The sequence below is a fragment of the Branchiostoma belcheri genome, unplaced genomic scaffold (assembly GCF_001625305.1).
Source record: "Branchiostoma belcheri isolate BF01 breed outbred unplaced genomic scaffold, Haploidv18h27 scaffold29, whole genome shotgun sequence".
Classification (NCBI taxonomy): Eukaryota; Metazoa; Chordata; class Leptocardii; order Amphioxiformes; family Branchiostomatidae; genus Branchiostoma; species Branchiostoma belcheri.
This window is the reverse complement of record NW_017803898.1, coordinates 1,449,856-1,469,165: the sequence shown is the minus strand read 5'-3', so window position 1 is coordinate 1,469,165 and position 19,310 is coordinate 1,449,856. Positions and strand designations below refer to the sequence as shown.

Sequence of the window (19,310 nt, the reverse complement as noted above, 5' to 3'; positions counted from 1 at the left end):
CCCCTCTCTCTCCCCCTCTCTTTCTCCCAAATTTTCGGCTGACCTTGTTCACGGAATGGACCCGTCTACTCTTGGAACGTGACATCAGAGACACGAAAATTTGGGGGACTCAAAGAGATTCAGGGTAGTAAAACAGGATTCTAGTAAAAGTCAATTTTTTTGTCATTCTTTAATGTAGTAAGTTGAATCAACCTTATCGTATCCATTAGCTGTAGTAAATCATCATAATATTCTTTATTCGAAAATGAAGAAATATTTTGAAATATTCTGATATGTTCTGATATTTTTTCCAGGCCATTCAGACTACAAACTGGCAGCCGCTGAGATTCAAACCGCCTCCTCCCAACTCTACTATCGGCTGGCGTGTAGAGTTTAGGCCAATGGAGGTTAGTATACTAGTATTGCAGTAGACTGCCATACTCTAATATTATACATGCTCCAAACAGTCATAGTTCACAAAGTAATAAAGTGTTGAAATTGAGTTGAATTGAAGTCAATGAAAAACTTTTGGTGTCGTCCATAGCAGCTAAATGTAGAAAAATGTAACTCCTTTAAACACTCTCTACTTCTAAAAGGCAATTAATAAATAGCAATCATAGCATATCACGGCTCCCCCCCCCCAAAAAAAAAATACTTTCCTGATGTCTGAAATCTTTTTGCTTTTTCTACAGGTGCAGTTAACAGATTTTATGAACACATCATACGTGTGAAAAAGTCAGACACAGGAAATGGGGTGACCCTGAAGGTCACAAACCCCCAAAATACTTCCCAAAAATCTGAAATATTTTTTCTTGTTTCACAGATACAGCTGACAGATTTTGAGAACGCGGCGTATGTGGTGTTCATTGTTCTCTTGACAAGGGTCATCTTGTTCTACAACCTCAACTTCCTCATCCCCATGTCCAAGGTAGGTCTTCTTTTGTCTAAATTACAAAGTAGTCGTGTTGAGGGAAACAGAACAGATAAGGTCAATGACCTAAACCGGACGTCTGTCACCATGGTAACTATAACAGACACCTTAGGGTCTGTGGTGTTGGGTTACATTATGTAGTAAGTTGCAGGATAGCATTGGAGGGGCTGGGCACCATATACTAGTACGTACATGTATATGAGTGTGTTTGAGTAAGAATAAACAGACCTTGTAAAGGTAAACATTATACATATTAATACCACATTTTCTTGTCAAAATTTACCCTCTCTACGAAATTCTAGGTTTACATTTGTTTCTATAAAATTTGTGCGGTTTCAAATGTTTTATTTTTTCCTTTTTTGACATATTTCAAATACTTTAAATGTAGAAATGTTGTTTATGCCCCACCAGGTTGATGAGAACATGCAGGAGGCTCAGAAGCGAGACGCTGTCAGACAGGGGCTGTTCTGGTTCAGGAAGGAGGTTCTGCCTCCATATAAGTCTGGACTTGCAGCAGGTAAAATGATCTACAGATACAGGTTCAGCATATTAGTATAAGAGTACACGCGTGCATATAATAATGTAATAATGTGTGCATGTGATTCTGACTTTGCTTTTTAGTCGGACTGTCGCCTGACAATACACAGTGATGTACTACCAATTCAGGGTTGATGCTGCAAATGTGTGTAAACTTGTTTACACTGAAGTAGATAAACCATTTTATGTCTGTACTTTATTTTTTAACAAATATATTTTTACTTTTCAGGGTCCGACAGCCAGTGTAACGGTGGGTGGAAGGAAGATGATAAGGAGTACACCAAGATGACAATCAACGAGATTATCAATGGCAAGGTCAGACATATCATATTGGTTTATTTAGAAAAGCATATTGCAGCCTGACGGCTGAATTGCATGCTTATTTACAGTCAATGGAATAATAGACTTTGACTGAATTTTTAAAACAAGTACAATTCTAAAATCATTATACAACAAATTTAAAATCACATCAAGAGCAGTAGTTAAACAACATGTAGTTATATAAGCTTAGTCAACTAAATATCTGGGGGAGTCTCAGTACGTTAAGTGGCAGTCGATACAATCGTGAGAAGACCCTTTACAACCGTAGCCTAAACAGCTCATGTAAATATTCGTGGCATAGAGTCGTTACAACTGAGTGTCGTTACTGTAGTAGAGTCTCAAAGCTCGTGGTATGAAGGACATTGAATGTCTTTTGCTTTTACTTCTCATTGACTGGTGCCGACTTCCCCTGCGGAGGTTGTAGTGACATGTATGGACATACATTTATATCCTTGTGTGATGAGATCCCTTCTTCTTTATGGCCCCTTACATAGTAATTCTTGATTTGTAAACTGTTCTTGGCGTTTTAATTCATCAGCTTAATATTAGTAGTTCCAGGTATATGACTAGTACACACTAAGTATAAGATGTAACCCTTCCGAATTCCAGGTTCTGGTGTAGGCCTGGCCTTGGAGCTGAACTACTTCAGAAATACATGTACACTGCAATTAATGGAATAATGGTTTTGACAGCTACACAGTCATGTAAATGTTGTCTCCCCTCATGTCGGGCGGTTACCAGGGTCTTGCTGTATCATGATGTGGGCCTGTCCTTGGTGCTTAACTACTTCAGAAATGCACTTGAGTAAATATGATCATGGTTTTGACAGCTAAACGGTCATGTATATTTTTTTGACTCCCTCTGTGCAGGCGGGCGGTTTCCAGGGTCTTGTGTCTCTGATGAACTCCTACCTGGAGACAGTCGACATCGATGTGGACACCAGGTGTTCTGTACAGCAGTATCTCAGGCTCATCCAGAAAAGGGCATCAGGTATGGACAACATTGGGTACACACACACACACACACGCGCGCGCGCGCACGCACACACACAGACACTCACACACACACGTGTGTGTCTGTGTGTGTGTGTTCCCAAGAATTTGAACATTTGCGTGCATCATGACTAGCCTCTACCAGGCTTCAGAAGAGGCTGCCAACAGTAGACGTTGGTCCGCTAGAGACTAAAGTTTGCAAACTACTTTTTAGCAGACCAACTCCCTTGACGTATGACATGTTATCTCTCTATTTCAGTATTTTACCATTTCTACTCTTTCCAAACGCCTCCCGAAGCCTGGTTCAGACTAGCGCAATGCCAGCATTCTTCCCAAGCCCACGTGCTTGCAATTATCCGTTAGACACAAACTTACAAAATAAACTTTTAAATCTCTTTAATGTACTTTTTTGTATTTTTAGGTGAACTGATGACGACAGCTCGTTGGATTCGCTCCTTCGTCCAGAATCATCCGAAATACAAATCTGACTCCGTCGTTTCCGAGGAAATCACCTACGACCTCACGAAGGTTGCCGACGAGATCACGAAGGGTGTTCGGGCGTGTCCGGAGCTCTTCGGAACGCCTCGTACGCGCTCTAAAGTCTCCCTGTCTTCTGAGGGTCAAAAGAAGTTAAGGAAAGAAACTCCCGGCAAGGCTGACATCGATGTTTTGATTTAGAAGTACAGTCAAACCTGTCTAAGCCGGCCACCCAGGGGACCAAAGAAAAGTGGTCGCCTTGGACAGGTGGTCTCCATGAAGAGGGTCGCATCACAGCATGAATGAGACTTAAATGGTTTCCAAGTCGAGATGTTTTAATGTCAAATGCTGTAAGTTTTGTGGTGAATGCATGTGGGGAGGGTGACACATGTCACTTACGTCGACAATTTACGTCGAAGAAAAACATCGTCCATCCGTCGATGCAAACTGGCTGACTTCTCCATGATTTCTCATTAGTTATCATTAATAATCAATATGATCGAAAATGATGTGGTCACCATGGGCAGGTATCGGGCCTTGAGCGGACCTAACTCAGGGCGGTCGCGGTCGCGTTGGCCAGGTGGTCACTTTGGCCAGGTGGTCACCTTAAACTATACAAAATTGAATATAATCAATGAATGGAAATAATACAATAGAATATGGAAATAAAACAATAAGGATAATCAAGTAATATACGGTATAAATTAATGACAATGAAGTAAGGTAATGTAGGATATAATAAAATACAGTGCAAAAATGATAATAATAATTGGTATAAGTTAAAATAAAAAAGAACACAATGTGAAACTACTACAGGGGCTAGGTTGGGTTATCAGATGATGACAGAAAAGACAAGGTAGACATCTTTAGGGCTGGTGGTAGTTCATTCCATAAGGTGACTCATTTGTATTTGACTGACATTTGGGCATCATGTGAGCATCATGTATATACATATATGTAAGAGAGCAGGCTTCATTTTAGTATTGATATTATCATTTTTTTGCTATCTTATTGTTCATGTTTGCCAAATTTAAGGCAGTAGTTAAAATGAATGAAAGAATGAAAATTATATATGCCTGGTGTATTACCCTTTGTCTTCTCTTCTTGCGTACATTTGTATGATTGTCTAAAATGGCCCGCCCTTTCTCGGTGAATATGGTATGATAAAGCCTTGTCAGTTGCTATAACCACCGAATAAAGCCACCCAGTGAGCGCAGCGAACGAGGTTAGGGTCACACCATATTCACCTCGGGGCGGGTCATTAAACCTTAAATATAATCATCCTTCTTCGACACATATAAGTGCCTGTCACCGAAACGGGCCGTCATTGGTCGTCATAATTAGATTACCAACTTTACATTAATTATGCACGGCCGTTCTGCACACCTGTGTAAAAACAAGTTTGGTATGGTCCTTTCAAAATGGCGCTTTTGTACGACGGAAATACTCTGGGCTGATTTTTTCAAACTTGCTGGGTACTTTTTAGACGTTTTCGTCGGTAGAATGTCTTAGTAAGTGTGCAGCAGAATGTTTGGGAGTGTTCGCCCAGGATTTGTACCGTTCTGGTGATGTTTTGAAGAGAAAGTGCGGATTTCCTGACCTGGCGAATTTTGGAGAAGACAAAAATGGCGAGACAGTTGGGAATAGTAGCGTGGTATAGAGACGACTTCGCTCATTGTTGCAGGTAAACCAGTACATTGTTTGGCTGACATTATTCCTTAGCAACTAGTGCGAACATGTCAAGTTATATTCCGGAAGAAATTATCTATTTCTGTATTAGGGAGCGACCGTTCCTAATTTTACACAGGCTTAGAAAAAGTTTATCAAGTTACCGCGTTTTCAACAACATTTTCAATGTGTGGTGCGCTTGGAGAGTATATATAAAATGTATGTGCATGTCTTTGTAGTCAGTTGTTCAGCGTTTTGAGGTTATATTTGTTGAAAGAAATTGTGTATCGACCAAACCTTTTTCTTTATCTCCACGTGGTTCAAAACACATGTTGGAATGTGGCCGTGTACATAATTAGTTATTTTCCCGCCAAAAATTGCGTAAACAAGATGGGGGCCTCAAAGCTTCAGGGCGCCGAAATGAATACGGTACAAAACGGTTGAAAACTAGTTATGTCGAGGTGACCATACTTTCGTTCTTCATTATCATTTGCAATGTATTATGTATAATTTAAAAGCTTGTCCGTTTCCATTTTAGAGCAATTCAGTAAATAGTAATGACCAAGCCCAGGTATTTTTGGCGCAAACACTACAATTGAGTATGCTTGAAGGTAGCAATTCCTGTTTTCAAAACATTTTGCGCCGAGTGTTTTCGTATTCCACATAAAGCATATTCCACTAACTTACAGTGGGTGTCACTGGAAGACAGAAAAAAATGTCCAGACTATGCATGATGTACAAAATGACTAATGAACTAGTGGACGTCCCAATTACTAAGTACCTAATACCAGCAAAGAAGAGAACAAGAAATAGCCATGCCTTCAAGTACCAGAGTTATCAACCAAGGATCGAGGTGTAACTGTTTAAGAATTCATTCTTTCCTAGAACTATCGCAGAGTGGAATTCGCTGTCACTAAGTACAGTAGGGGCATTGTCATTAGATAGATTTAAACTGGGTACTTTTAGACGTTTTCGTTGGTAGAAACTAGAATGTCTTATAAGTGTGCAGCAGAATGTCTGGGAGTGTTCGCCGAGGATTTGTACCGTTCTGGTGATGTTTTGAAGAGAAAGTGCGAATTTCATGACCTAGCGAATTTTGGAGAAGACAAAAATGGCGAGACAGGAAGAGTAGCGTGGTATAGAGACGACTTCGCTCATTGTTGCAGGTAAACCAGTACATTGTTTGGCTGACATTATTCCTTAGCAACTAGTACGAACATGTCAAGTTATATTCCGGAAGAAATTATCTATTTCTGTATTAGGGAGCGACCGTTCCTAATTTTATACAGGCTTAAAAAAATTCTTATCAAGTTACCGCGTTTTCAACAACATTTTCAATGTGTGGTGCGCTTGGAGAGTATATATAAAATGTATGTGCATGTCTTTTTAGTCAGATGGTCAGCGTTTTGAGGTTATATTTGTTGAAAGAAATTGTGTATCGACCAAACCTTTTTCTTTATCTCCACGTGGTTCAAAACACATGTTGGAATGTGGCCGTGTACATAATTAGTTATTTTTCCCGCCAAAAATTGCGTAAACAAGATTGGGGCATCAAAGCTTCAGGACGCCGAAATGGATACGATACAAAACGGTTGAAAACTAGTTACTAGTATGTTGAGGTGACCATACTTTCGTTCTTCATTATCATTTGCAATGTATTATGTATAATTTAAAAGCTTGTCCGTTTCCATTTTAGAGCAATTCAGTAAATAGTAATGACCAAGCCCGCGTATTTCTGGCGCAAACACTACAGTTGAGTATGCTTGAAGGTAGCAATTCCTGTTTTCAAAACATTTTGCGCCGAGTGTTCTCGTATTCCACATAAAGCATATAACTTACAGTGGGTGTCACTGGAAGACAAAAGAAAAATGTCCAGACTATGAATGATGTACAAAATGACTAATAAACTGGTGGACGTCCGAATAGCTAAGAACCTAATACCAGCCCAGAAGAGAACAAGAAATAGCCATGCCTTCAAGTACCAGAGTTCCAAGCAAGGATTGAGGTGTTCAAGAATTCATTCTTTCCTAGAACTATTGCAGAGTGGAGCTGCCGCCGCGCCGCGTGCCTGCGAAGCTGGTGTGTCACGCCGAAAGGTGGTTATACCGGCTATACAGATTATACAAATACAGCTATACAAATACAGATTATGTACAGTTTTCGTCGAGGTATGTGTTTGTTTTAAAGTAAAGATATTATATATGGATTTAAGGAGTGTCTGTGTGTGTGTGCTTTGCTAGTTTTTAATTTTCGAGAAGTGTTCAACCTACAATGTATGTATGGTTAGATGATGGTTGATGCAGTAGTGAGAACTTCTGTCTGAACCTGACAAGACACATTGGACCAATGATTTAAAGACCGAAGAGGAATATCAGTTGAGAAAAATCTGAATTCTGCATTTCACCTGCAGTTAATTTGAGTTGAGACAAGTGTGTAACTTCTAATGTGATGGCTGATGAGGTAGTGAGGACTTATACTGTCTGAACCTGACAAGACAGATTGGATCACATCAGATGATTTGAAGACTTAAGAGGAATATCAGGTTCCAATTCTTCATTTTACCCACCATTTACTTGGTATTATTTGAAACAAGTGTGTAACGTTTAATGTCTGCATAGTTAGGTGGCTGCTGACTTATATAGGAGTGAAGACTACTGTCTGAACCTGACAAGAGAAGATTGGACCAGATGATTTAAAGACCCAAGAGGAATATCAGGTGAGAAAAATTCCAATTCTGCATTTTAACTACCAAGTTACTTGGTATTATTTGAGACAAGTGTGTAATTTTTAATGTCTGTACACATTGCAGTTACATGTACTGTAGGTGACTGCTGACTGATGCAGTGCTCGTGGTGGGGACTACTGCCTGTACCTGACAAGACAGATTGGATCAGACCAGATTATTTGAAGACCCAAGAGGAATATCAGGTAAGAAAAATGTCAATTCTGCATTTTATATACAGCTCTTTGATGTTATTTGAGACGAGTGTGTAACTTCTAATGTCCGTATAGGTGGCTGCTGACTGATGCAGTAGTGGTGAATTCTTCGTAAACCTGACAAGAGAAGACTGGACCAGACCAGGTGATTTGAAGACCGACGATGACTCGCAGGTGAGAAAAATCTGAATTTTGCATTCAACCTACTATTTACTTTATTTGAGACAAGTGTGTAACTTAAAATGTTTGTATAGTTAGGTGGCTGCTGACTGATGCAGTATTGAAGACTAATGTCTGGACTAGATCGGGTGATTTAGAGACACAAGAGCAAGATGACAACAACAACATCCACAGGTGAGATAATGATTTCTTTTGAAGATCTGTTTGACTCTAGCACTCTCCTTTATGTCTTACAGTTTATAAAAACTCATCCTTTTATATTGTTTTTAGGTGTGTGCTGAAGCTGTCCAGTCTGGGAGAAACATGTGATGACAGCTCAACAAACCATTTGACTTGAAGATGCAGAAGGAAATGAAGACAGCAAAGCAGTGAGAGAAGACAGTGGGCACAGTTGTAACTTGTAAGTATATTTTATATGTTCAGCAACACACCCAGGCTAATAAATTCCTATCCTATAATCCAATCATCCCGTCTTTAAAGCTTTCACTGCTTTTAATTGCATAGTATGTCACACGTTTCTAGACTCCTTTTCACATCTTCAAACAATTAGTCTGACAAAAGAGATTACATTGTATGTCTCCAGTATAACCTCCTTGGTCCTACATTGCACTTTTAGTCATTTGAGATACAGCATGTCACACTTTCTGCACTGTGCTTTGGACCTTTACAGGCAGCATTTAGCTCCATTATTACTGTCATAAACTTGTACGTTGTGTGACATAATATCTTGCATTAGTAAGGCCAATTGCTGTTGTCAATACAGTGACTTTTGTTTCTCTGTCTTCAAGATGCGGACCCGGAGACTGGACTGCAGCAGGAGGAAGAACCAGACCTTTGTAGGCAGGGCTGCGTGAAAGAAGATGGGGAGGAGTGAGTATGGTTTCTTTATTAACACGAGACAACACTCCACATGCACACACTTGCACTCACATTTCTCCTTTCTCCTTTCTTTTGCACTCACATTTCTCCTTTCTCCTTCCTTTTGCACTCACATTTCTGTTTTCTTCATTTAATGTTTATTGTAGCCGGCGACTTCAATTTCATGTTAAGCAACACTGAAAAAATCTTCATATTGTATGGTTGAATGCCAAATTGCCTCTAGATTGTTGCTTCAGACCTTTACACTTAAATTCTCCCTCCGAAAAACTTCGTATCTTAGCCGGCCGCATTAATTCCTTAGCCATCATATGAATGCCAAATTGCCCCCAAAATTGTCGCTTTGGACATTTACACTTAAATTCTCCCTCCGAAAAACTTCGCATCTAACTCGACTGCATGAATTCCACGTTGCTATCCTCTTCATATTGTATGAATGCCAAATTGCCCCCAAAATTGTCGTTTTTCTCGCAAAAAAACATTGAATCTTAGCCGGTCGCATGAATGCCAAATTTCCCCCAAAATTGTCGCTTTAGACCTTTTCACCTAAATTCTCCCTCCGAAAAACTTCGTATCTTAGCCGGCCGCATTAATTCCTTAGTCATGCTCTTCGTATCGTATGAATGCCAAATTGCCCCCAAAATTGTCGCTTTGGACCTTTACACTTAAATTCTCGCTTTAGACCTTTCTTTACACTTAAATTCTCCCTCCGAAAAACTTTTCTTTGAATTAATTCCTTGTTCGGTCCATTTTCCCGCCCAAAAAAAATAGTTGGCACCCTCACCTGGTTAATTAATTGGATTAAGTTTTCCCGCCAAAAAACTTAGTATATGGAGCACTCTAACCTTGAACTTGTGCCCCCCTCCCCACTCTTCCTGCCCACCTCCCACACTTCTTCCACCACACAGAGTATGGTAGTTACACTGTTCTCTGGACTTCTTCGAACATGTAGTCACCACACACCACTCTGCTACACAAACACTTTGTTGATCGAGTGCAGTTTTTCCACCACTTAGACTTTAGAATAATCTCTCGCTCTCCTGGTCGGTCAATGCACTAAGTGTACTCCCCGTGGGATGTCTTTTCGGAGACATTGATGCTTCGACACATCAGTATACCAGTGCAATTGACCGACCAGAAGAGCGAGAGATTATTCTAAAGTCTAAGTGGTGGAAAAACTGCACTCGATCAACAAAGTGTGTGTGTAGCAGAGTGATGTGTGGTGACTACATGTTAGAAGAAGTCCAGAGAACAGTGTAACTAACATACTCTGAGTTGTGGAAGAAGTGTGGGAGGTGGGCAGGAAGAGTGGGGAGGGGGGCACAAGTTCAAGGTTAGAGTGCTCCATATACTAAGTTTTTTGGCGGGAAAACTTAATCCAATTAATTAACCAGGTGAGGGTGCCAACTATTTTTTTTTGGGCGGGAAAATGGACCGAACAAGGAATTAATTCAAAGAAAAGTTTTTCGGAGGGAGAATTTAAGTGTAAAGAAAGGTCTAAAGCGACAATTTTGGGGGCGACGACAACAATGCAGCCGGCTGTAATACGAAGATTTTTGGTGGGAGAATTTAAGTGTAAAGGTCCAAAGCGACAATTTGGGGGGCAATTTGGCATTCATACGATACGAAGTGGATGACTTAGGCATTTATGCGGCCGGCTAAGATACGAACTTTTTTTGGCAGGAGAATTTAAGTGTAAAGGTCTAAAGCGACAATTTTTGGGGCAATTTGGCATTCATACGATGACTAAGGAATTAATGCGGCCGGCTAAGATTCAAAGTTTTTCGGCCAGAGAATTTAAGTGTAAAGGTCTGAAGCAACAATTTAGGGGCAATTTGGCATTCAACCATACAATATGAAGAATTTTTCAGTGTTGCTTAACATGAAATTGAAGTCGCCAGCTACAAGAAAAGTTAAATGAAAAAAAAGAAATGTGAGTGCAAGAGAAAAGAGACATGTGAGTGCACGTGAGTGCAAGTGTGTGCATGTGGAGTGTTGTCTCGTGTTAATAAAGAAACCATACTCACTCCTCCCCATCTTCTTTCACACAGCCCTGCCTACAAAAGTCTGGTTCTTCCTCCTGCTGCAGTCCAGTCTCCGGGTCCGCATCTTGAAGACAGAGAAACAAAAGTCACTGCATTGACAACAGCAATTGGCTTTACTAATGCAAGATATTATGTCACACAACGTACAAGTTTATGACAGTAAGAATGGAGCTAAATGCTGCTTGTAAAGTTCCAAAGTGCAGAAAGTGTGACATGCTGTATCTCAAATGACTAAAAGTGCAATGTAGGACCAAGGAGGTTATACTGGAGATATTATACAATGTAATCTCTTTTGTCAGACTAATTGTTTGAAGATGTGAAAAGGAGCCTCTAGAAAAGTGTGACATACTATGCAATCAAAAGCAGCGAAAGCTTTAAAGACTGGATGATTGGATTATAGGATAGGAATTTATTAGCCTGGGTGTGCTGCTGAACATATAAAACATACTCACAAGTTACAACTGTGCCCACTGTCTTCTCTCACTGCTTTGCTGTCTTCATTTCCTTCTGCACCTTCAAGTCAAATGGTTTGTTGAGCTGTCATCACAGGTTTCTCCCAGACTGGAAAGCCTCAGCACACACCTAAAAATAATATAAAAGGATGTGTTTTTATAAAGCGTAAGACATAAGGGAAGAGTGCTAGAGTCAAACACATCTTCAAAAGCAATCATTATCTCACCTGTGGATGTTGTTGTTGTCATCTTGCTCTTGTGTCTCTAAATCTCCAGATCTGGTCCAATCTTCTCTTGTCAGGTCCAGACAGTAGTCTTCAATACTGCATCAGTCAGCAGCCACCTAACTATACAACCATTTGAAGTTACACTCATGTAATAACAATTCTCACCTGAGAGTCATCGTCGGTCGTCAAATCACCAAGTCTGATCCAATCTTCTCTTGTCAGGTTTACGTACTGCATCAGTCAGCAACCACCTAACTATATGGACATTTGAAGTTACACACTTGTCTCAAATAACATCAAATAGCTGTAAGTAAAATGCAGAATTGGGATTTTTCTTACCTGATATTCCTCTTGGGTCTTCAAATAATCTGGTCTGGTCCAGTCTGTCTTGTCAGGTAAAGGCAGTAGTCCCCACTACCAGTACTGCATCAGTCAGCAGCCACCTACAGTACATGTAACTACAATGTGTACAGACATTAAAAGTTACACACTTGTCTCAAATAATGTCAAGTAAATTGGTAGTTAAAATGCAGAATTGGAATTTTTCTCACCTGATATTCCTCTTGGGTCATCAAATCATCTGGTCTGGTCCAATCTGTCTTGTCGGGTTCAGACAATAGTCTTCACTACTGCATCAGTCAGCAGACACCTAACTATACAGACACTTGTCTCAAATAAGACCATACAGTTGTAGGTAAAATGCATAATTGGGAATTTTCTCACCTCACATTCCTCTTCGATCTTTAAATCATCTGGTCCAATCTTCTCTTGTTAGGTTCAGACAGTAGTCTTCACTCCTATATAAGTCGGCAGCCGCCTAACTATGCAGACATTAAACGTTACACACTTGTTTCAAATAATACCAAGTAAATGGGGAGTAAAATGAAGAATTGGAACCTAATATTCCTCTTGAGTCTTCAAATCATCTGATGTGATCCAATCTGTCTTGTCAGGTTCAGACAGTATAAGTCCTCACTACTGCATCAGCCATCACATTAGAAGTTACACACTTGTCTCAACTCAAATTAACTGTGGGTAAAAATGCAGAATTCAGATTTTTCTCACCTGATATTCCTCTTCGGTCTTCAAATCATTGGTCCAATCTGTCTTGTCAGGTTCAGACAGAAGTTCTCACTACTGCATCAGCCATCATCTAATCATACATACATTATAAGTTGAACACTTCTCTCAAATTAAAAACTAGCAAAGCACACACACACACACACACACACACGCACGCAACTTAAATTTATATATAATATCTTTACTTCAAAACAAACACATACCTCGACGAAAACTGTACATAATCTGTATCTGTATAGCCGGTATAACCACCTTTCGGCGTAACACACCAGCTTCGCGGGCACGCGGCGCGGCGGCAGCTGGCTACATTGCACCGATCGACTTGTTACACCTAACTCTAGACATTGTTTAAAGCTATCTACTGTACTTGGTGACAGCGAATTCCACTCTGCGATTGAATGAATTCTTGAACACCTCGATCCTTGGTTGATAACTCTGGTACTTGAAGGCATCGCCATTTCTTGTTCTCTTCTGGGCTGGTATTAGGTACTTAGTTATTGGGACGTCCACCAGTTTATTAGCCATTTTGTACATCATGCATAGTCTGGACATTTTTCGTCTGTCTTCCAGTGACACCCAATCTAGGTAAGTGGAATATGCTTTATGTTGAATGCGAAAACACTCGGCGCAAAACGTTTTGAAAACAGGAATTGCTACCTTCAAGCATACTCAACTGTAGTGTTTGCGCCAGAATTACGTGGACTTGGTCATTACTATTTACTGAATTGCTCTAAATTGGAAACGAACAAGCTTTTAAATTATACATAATACATTGCAAATGATAATAAAGAACGAGAGTATGGTCACCTTGACATAACTAGTTTTCAACCGTTTTGTACCGTATTCATTTCGGCGACCTGAAGCTTTGAGGGCCCCAACTTGTTTACGCAATATTTTGGCGGGAAAAAATAACTAGTTATGTACACGGCCACATTCCAACATGTGTTTTGAACCACGTGGAGATAAAGAAAAAGATTTGGTCGATACACAATTTCTTTCAACAGATATAACCTCAAAACGCTGAACAACTGACTAAAAAGACATGCACATACATTTTATATATACTCTCCAAGCGCACCACACATTGAAAATGTTGTTGAAAACGCGGTAACTTGATAGACTTTTTCTAAGCCTGTATAAAATAAGGAACGGCCGCTCCCTAATACAGAAATAGATCATTTCTTACGGAATATAACTTGACATGTTCGTACTAGTTGCTAAGGAATAATGTAAGCCAGACAATGTACTGGTTTACCTGCAACAATGAGCGAAGTCGTCTCTATACCACGCTACTCTTCCCAACTGTCTCGCCATTTTTGTCTTCTCCAAAATTCGCCAGGTCAGGAAATCCGCACTTTCTCTTCAAAACATCACCAGAACGGTACAAATCATCGGCGAACACTCCCAGACATTCTAGTGCACACTTACTAAGACATTCTACCGACGAAAACGTCTAAAAAGTGCCCAGTTTAAAGCTATCAAATGACAATGCCCCTACTGTACTTGGTGAGAGCGACTAGTACTCTGCGATAGTTCCAGGAAAGAATGAATTCTTGAACACCTCGATCCTTGGTTTAACTCTGGTACTTGAAGGCATGGCTATTTCTTGTTCTCTTCTGGGCTGGTATTAGGTACTTAGTAATTAGGACGTCCACCAGTTTATTAGTCATTTTGTACGTACATCATGCATAGTCTGGACATTTTTCTTCTGTCTTCCAGTGACACCCACTGTAAGTTAGTGGAATATACTTTATGTGGAATACAAAAACACTCGGCGCAAAACGTTTTGAAAACAGGAATTGCTACCTTCAAGCATACTCAACTGTAGTGTTTGCGCCAGAAATGTGTGAGCTTGGTCATTTACTATTTAGCTGAATTGCTCTAAAAGGGAAAAAGGCAAGCTTTTAAATTATACACAACACATTGCAAATGATAATGAAACGAAAGTATGGTCACCTCGACATAACTAGTTTTCAGCTACCGTTTTGTACCGTATTTATTTCGGCGCCCTGAAGCTTTGAGGCCCCCATCTTGTTTACGCAATTTTTTGGCGGGAAAAGTAACTAATTATGTACACGGCCACATTCCAACATGTGTTTTGAACCACGTGGAGATATTAAAAAAAGAAAAAGGTTTGGTCGATACACAATTTCTTTCAACAAATATAACCTCAACTGACTAAAAAGGCATGCACATACATTTTATATATACTCTCCAACCGCACCACACATCGAAAATGTTTGTTGAAAACGCGGCAACTTGATAAGACTTTTTTAAGCCTGTATAAAATTATAGGAACGGCCGCTCCCTAATACAGAAATAGGTCATTTCTTATTATTACGGAATATAACTTGACATGTTCGTACTTGTTGCCAAAGAATAATGTTAGCCAAACAATGTACTGGTTTACCTGCAACAATGAGCGAAGTCGTGCTGTACCATGCTACTCTTCCCAACTGTCTCACCATTTTTGTCTCCTCCAAAATTTGCCAGGTCAGGAAATCCGCACTTTCTCTTCAAAACACCACCAGAACGGTACAAATCCTCGGCGAACACTCCCAGACATTCTGCTGCACACTTACTAAGACATTCTACCGACGAAAACGTCTAAAAAGTACCCAGCAAGTTTGAAAAAAATCAGCCCAGAGTATTTCCGTTGTACGAACGCCATTTTGAAAGGACCATACCAAACTTGTTTTTACACAGGTGTGCAGAACGGCCGTGCATAATTAATGTGAAGTTGGTAATCTATTTATGGCGACCAATGACGGCCCGTTTCGGTGCCAGGCACTTATATGTGTCGAAGAAGGGCACAATTAAGGGTTAATGCGAGGTGAATACGCTGCGCTCACTCGGTGGCTTCATTCGGTAGTTATAGCAAATGACAAGGCTTTATCACACCATATTCACCGAGAAAGGGCGGACCATTAGTATTGTTTTTTCTTACTCTATATCTTCAATTGACTTCAACATGAAATAAAATCAACCTGTTTCTTTAGGTCGTTGTGAAAGCAATTGATATTTTTAGAGCTTTCAAACAATGTGCGTTCAACTTGTTCTGTTTGCATAGATTAACTAATCTCATAGCAATATGTTTGTTAACCAAGAGCTACAATATGCAAATTAGGAAGTCACATGACAGAATCAGTCTCTCATCAAAGGGCGTATCTATACGGAACCACCCAAGGCGGTTTACATGTGGTTTACCCCGAAGCCGGTTTCAAGTGGCTCCATCTGAACGCTCCGAAATCACATTGAAAGCGCCTCTATCCCAAGCCACTTTTATAGGTGGTTTCGAATCGCTTTCCCCGCATCGCGATTTGCGTCTGAACGCAATGTGATTTCAATGTGACTTCGCCTGGTCATGGATTACGGAGTGATATTTCTTTTTTTTTATGCAATACCAACTTAAAGAGCAGTAATGGTCAAATAATGTGTCCGTTCGAGGGCGAGCTTCACCGCCTCTGGCGGGACCACGTCCGCATTCGGCCGAGATACGCTGGGAGGGGGGCATCAGCAAGCAGGTCGTTGACCTCTGACATTAATAACACGCCGCCTTGCGTGTTATCATCAAACAGCAATAAATGTAGCTCAAGCGTATTGTGTTCGGACACGGTTTCACATGTGTGTGTGGCACGTGGACCAGATGTGAGGAATGTGAGTTACCCGAATCGCGCCTTGGGTGGTTCCGTATAGACACGGCCAAAGTTTATTTGACATAAAGGGAGAAAAAAATCTGATTTAAAAAAAAAAGTTCGGCACACAGCCACAACAGTTTAGAGAACTAAATATGGAATTATAGAATCTTCGCATTTTTAATGTTAGGTTTCGACACTTCCAAGCAAAAAAAAAACATTTTGCACGCACCGCATGTCACTTTGTAAAATCTTTAAGTAGTATTCAAGTGAATTTGCTATTATAATGATACACATTGCATGGACACAAGGTATAACAGTGGTGTGGTTTTTCGTATACGCGCCACAATGTAAATTGTTCTAATTCTGAAACAAAGCTTTCTACGTATACATTGAAATTGTGTAACCTACGTATACATTGAAATTGTGTTTCCTACTACTTACATCTGATTCTCCAGGGATGCTTTTATGAAAAGCTAAAAATGATACATTGCACAAACTTTACATAACTGTTAATGTTTGTTTCTGTTTGGCCAACAATGATTCTGTAAGGATCATAATAAGAATCAGACAATAAATTGTTGTGAATTCCAACAAATCCAAGTTGCAAAAACTAGTAATGATGTAAGTTTTCTATAAAAGCATAGTTGAAAAATCATTCCATAACCTTCGGAAACATACCTGAGGATTTTGTATATTTGGCAGCTTAGATTTTTAATTGAGATAAAAGTATTTTTTATGAAGGAACTGCTATTGTTTCTTCGTACTTCAATCCACATGCATATGATTTAAGACGTGCACATGTACAGCTTTGCTATTTTTGTGTTTGAAAGTTCACTGCAAATGTTAAACAGGTTTGCAGCGGCTTCATAGCATGGGTGCCATCCTCTGTAGTTTTCGCTCGCTGCCCAGTGACATTAGGGAACGGGCAAAAACTACGGAGGATGGCACCCAGTCTAGCACTTTTATACATGTTTTTGCAGTTTCCATTACATTACTGGAGTATAACAGAATTGTTTTGACTGTGAAAAACTGCCTTTCAATCCCACCAAGAAATTATGTCCCTATACAAACATAAATGAATTTACCGTGTTCAATTAAGGGCAAAACAAACAAAACTGAACCCTAAAACTTAAGTAAAAGCACAGTTTTCCCCCCTAACGCAATAATTATAAGATCTACGGTAACACAAAATATTCCAATACAGAATAATCTATAAACACCATGTATATCAATGTATGTATTCTACATCCACATACACACCTTCGCTTTCATGTAATATAATGTAGAATTTGACTTTTTCATACCACAGAATCAAAACTTATTACACATTACATAGACACCATTAGATGACCATTACCAAATATACAATGCATGCCATTACATGTACACATGATGACATTTAATACATGGACGTTACAAATGTATATTGTGTCACTTTACCATATATTGGTCGCTTAACCATAAGTTACAATTATCATATGAACACTCAGTGAACTATCATCATTCCCTCATCCCTAATCATACCATTTTTAAGAAAGGGGTGAATTTTAAGAGATCTACTAAATGTAGTATCAGTTATCACCAACTGAAGGTACATGTAACTAATATGCACATTTCAGGTGTTCAACACATTATTGATAACTTTGAAGAAACTGTTTTGAAATTTTCGAATGTAGTAGTCATTGGATGCCTGGAAGAACTAGGAGAGTTATATCTAACTTTAAACTTTATCTAATTCGATCAATTAAAAGTAGCTAAATTATGAAGTATGACAGATTGAGATATCTCTGTATAGTGCCTTGCAATGACAGTTCTCTATGATATATAGTACTGTAACAGTTACATGCACAGTAATATGTGCTTATGTGCTACATTCAATGCATACTATACAACTTGCAATGTGATGATCTATATTTCATATTTGATTTCGTGTATCAGCCAACAAAAGGGTGACTACATTATGTATATCACCCTGTTAAGGGCAGTTACTCCAACTAATACAGTCAACTGATGATGATTTTTATACCACCATACAGCCCTCTTTTACATATGATATACACATACATGTACACACACGATAGCTGGAATTTTGCACATCCCCTTTCTTACATGTATACTGGCTATTCGTCACCAAATATATCACCTATAAAATCAGTTGCACATTACACAAAAGCTATTAGCCAGCACATCTGACAAAAAATGAGAAAAAAAATTCCACAATGTGTTCTTGAAGCTATGCTAAGCTATGCTAAGTTGATTGATGTGAATAATGTTTGTAAAGTTTGATTTAAATGTTTTGTGTCCTGGAACTATCACTATTATGTATACAGCGTAATATTTTGTAATAGATTGTATATCTACATAGTTGCACCAAAGATAAATTATTAAGTGAAAAAATCAATACAATTACAATTGGTTGAATTTGATAAACATGTAACATTAATCGATATATTGAAATACTGAAAATGTCTATTAACTGTAAATATTGTAATGTTTGTGGATGTTTTGCTGGCTATGTGTTTTTGCAGCAAATTCTCCACTGCAAAAGCATGATGCAAGAAACATTGTGTTGTACTATTAGGAAAATTTACTGTATTACAGAATCGTTTCAAAACCAAACTTAAAACACAAGAAAAAAACTCCTTTTACCATGTACCTACACTGACATTTAGTCCCTGTTAAAAGAGAAGAATTCACCATACATGTATTTTTCAAGTGATGATGGAATTGTCAGCTTAAAACCAGCTTAAAACAACGAAAGCTACGGCACCACTTTTTCTACAGTTTTGTTGTTATATAATTTTAAAGGCACCCAAAACGATTTCAGGGCAGTGAAACTGTATTTTCAAAGTCGGTTTGCTTCTTTAGTATCATAGGCTGCTTCTAGATATTTATTGGTGGTACTAAAAACTGTAGAGAGAGAGAGAGAGAGAAAAAGAGAGAGAGAAAAGAGAGATGGGGAGAGAG

At 39.2% G+C, this 19,310-nt stretch overlaps 1 protein-coding gene across 1 annotated transcript in view; it reads left to right on the top strand.

The window, feature by feature from the left end:
• Nucleotides 1-3,584, top strand: part of LOC109473091 (glutamate--cysteine ligase catalytic subunit-like) — a 9,626-nt gene extending 6,042 nt beyond the window's left edge. Inside the window, exons 11-16 of the mRNA XM_019773001.1 lie at nucleotides 294-386; nucleotides 803-907; nucleotides 1,322-1,427; nucleotides 1,677-1,762; nucleotides 2,638-2,758; nucleotides 3,182-3,584. Of these exons, the coding sequence (XP_019628560.1) occupies nucleotides 294-386; nucleotides 803-907; nucleotides 1,322-1,427; nucleotides 1,677-1,762; nucleotides 2,638-2,758; nucleotides 3,182-3,438 (768 nt within the window). The 3' untranslated portion in view covers nucleotides 3,439-3,584. The remainder of the gene's footprint in view (nucleotides 1-293; nucleotides 387-802; nucleotides 908-1,321; nucleotides 1,428-1,676; nucleotides 1,763-2,637; nucleotides 2,759-3,181) is intronic.
• The last annotated feature ends 15,726 nt before the right edge of the window (nucleotides 3,585-19,310 follow it).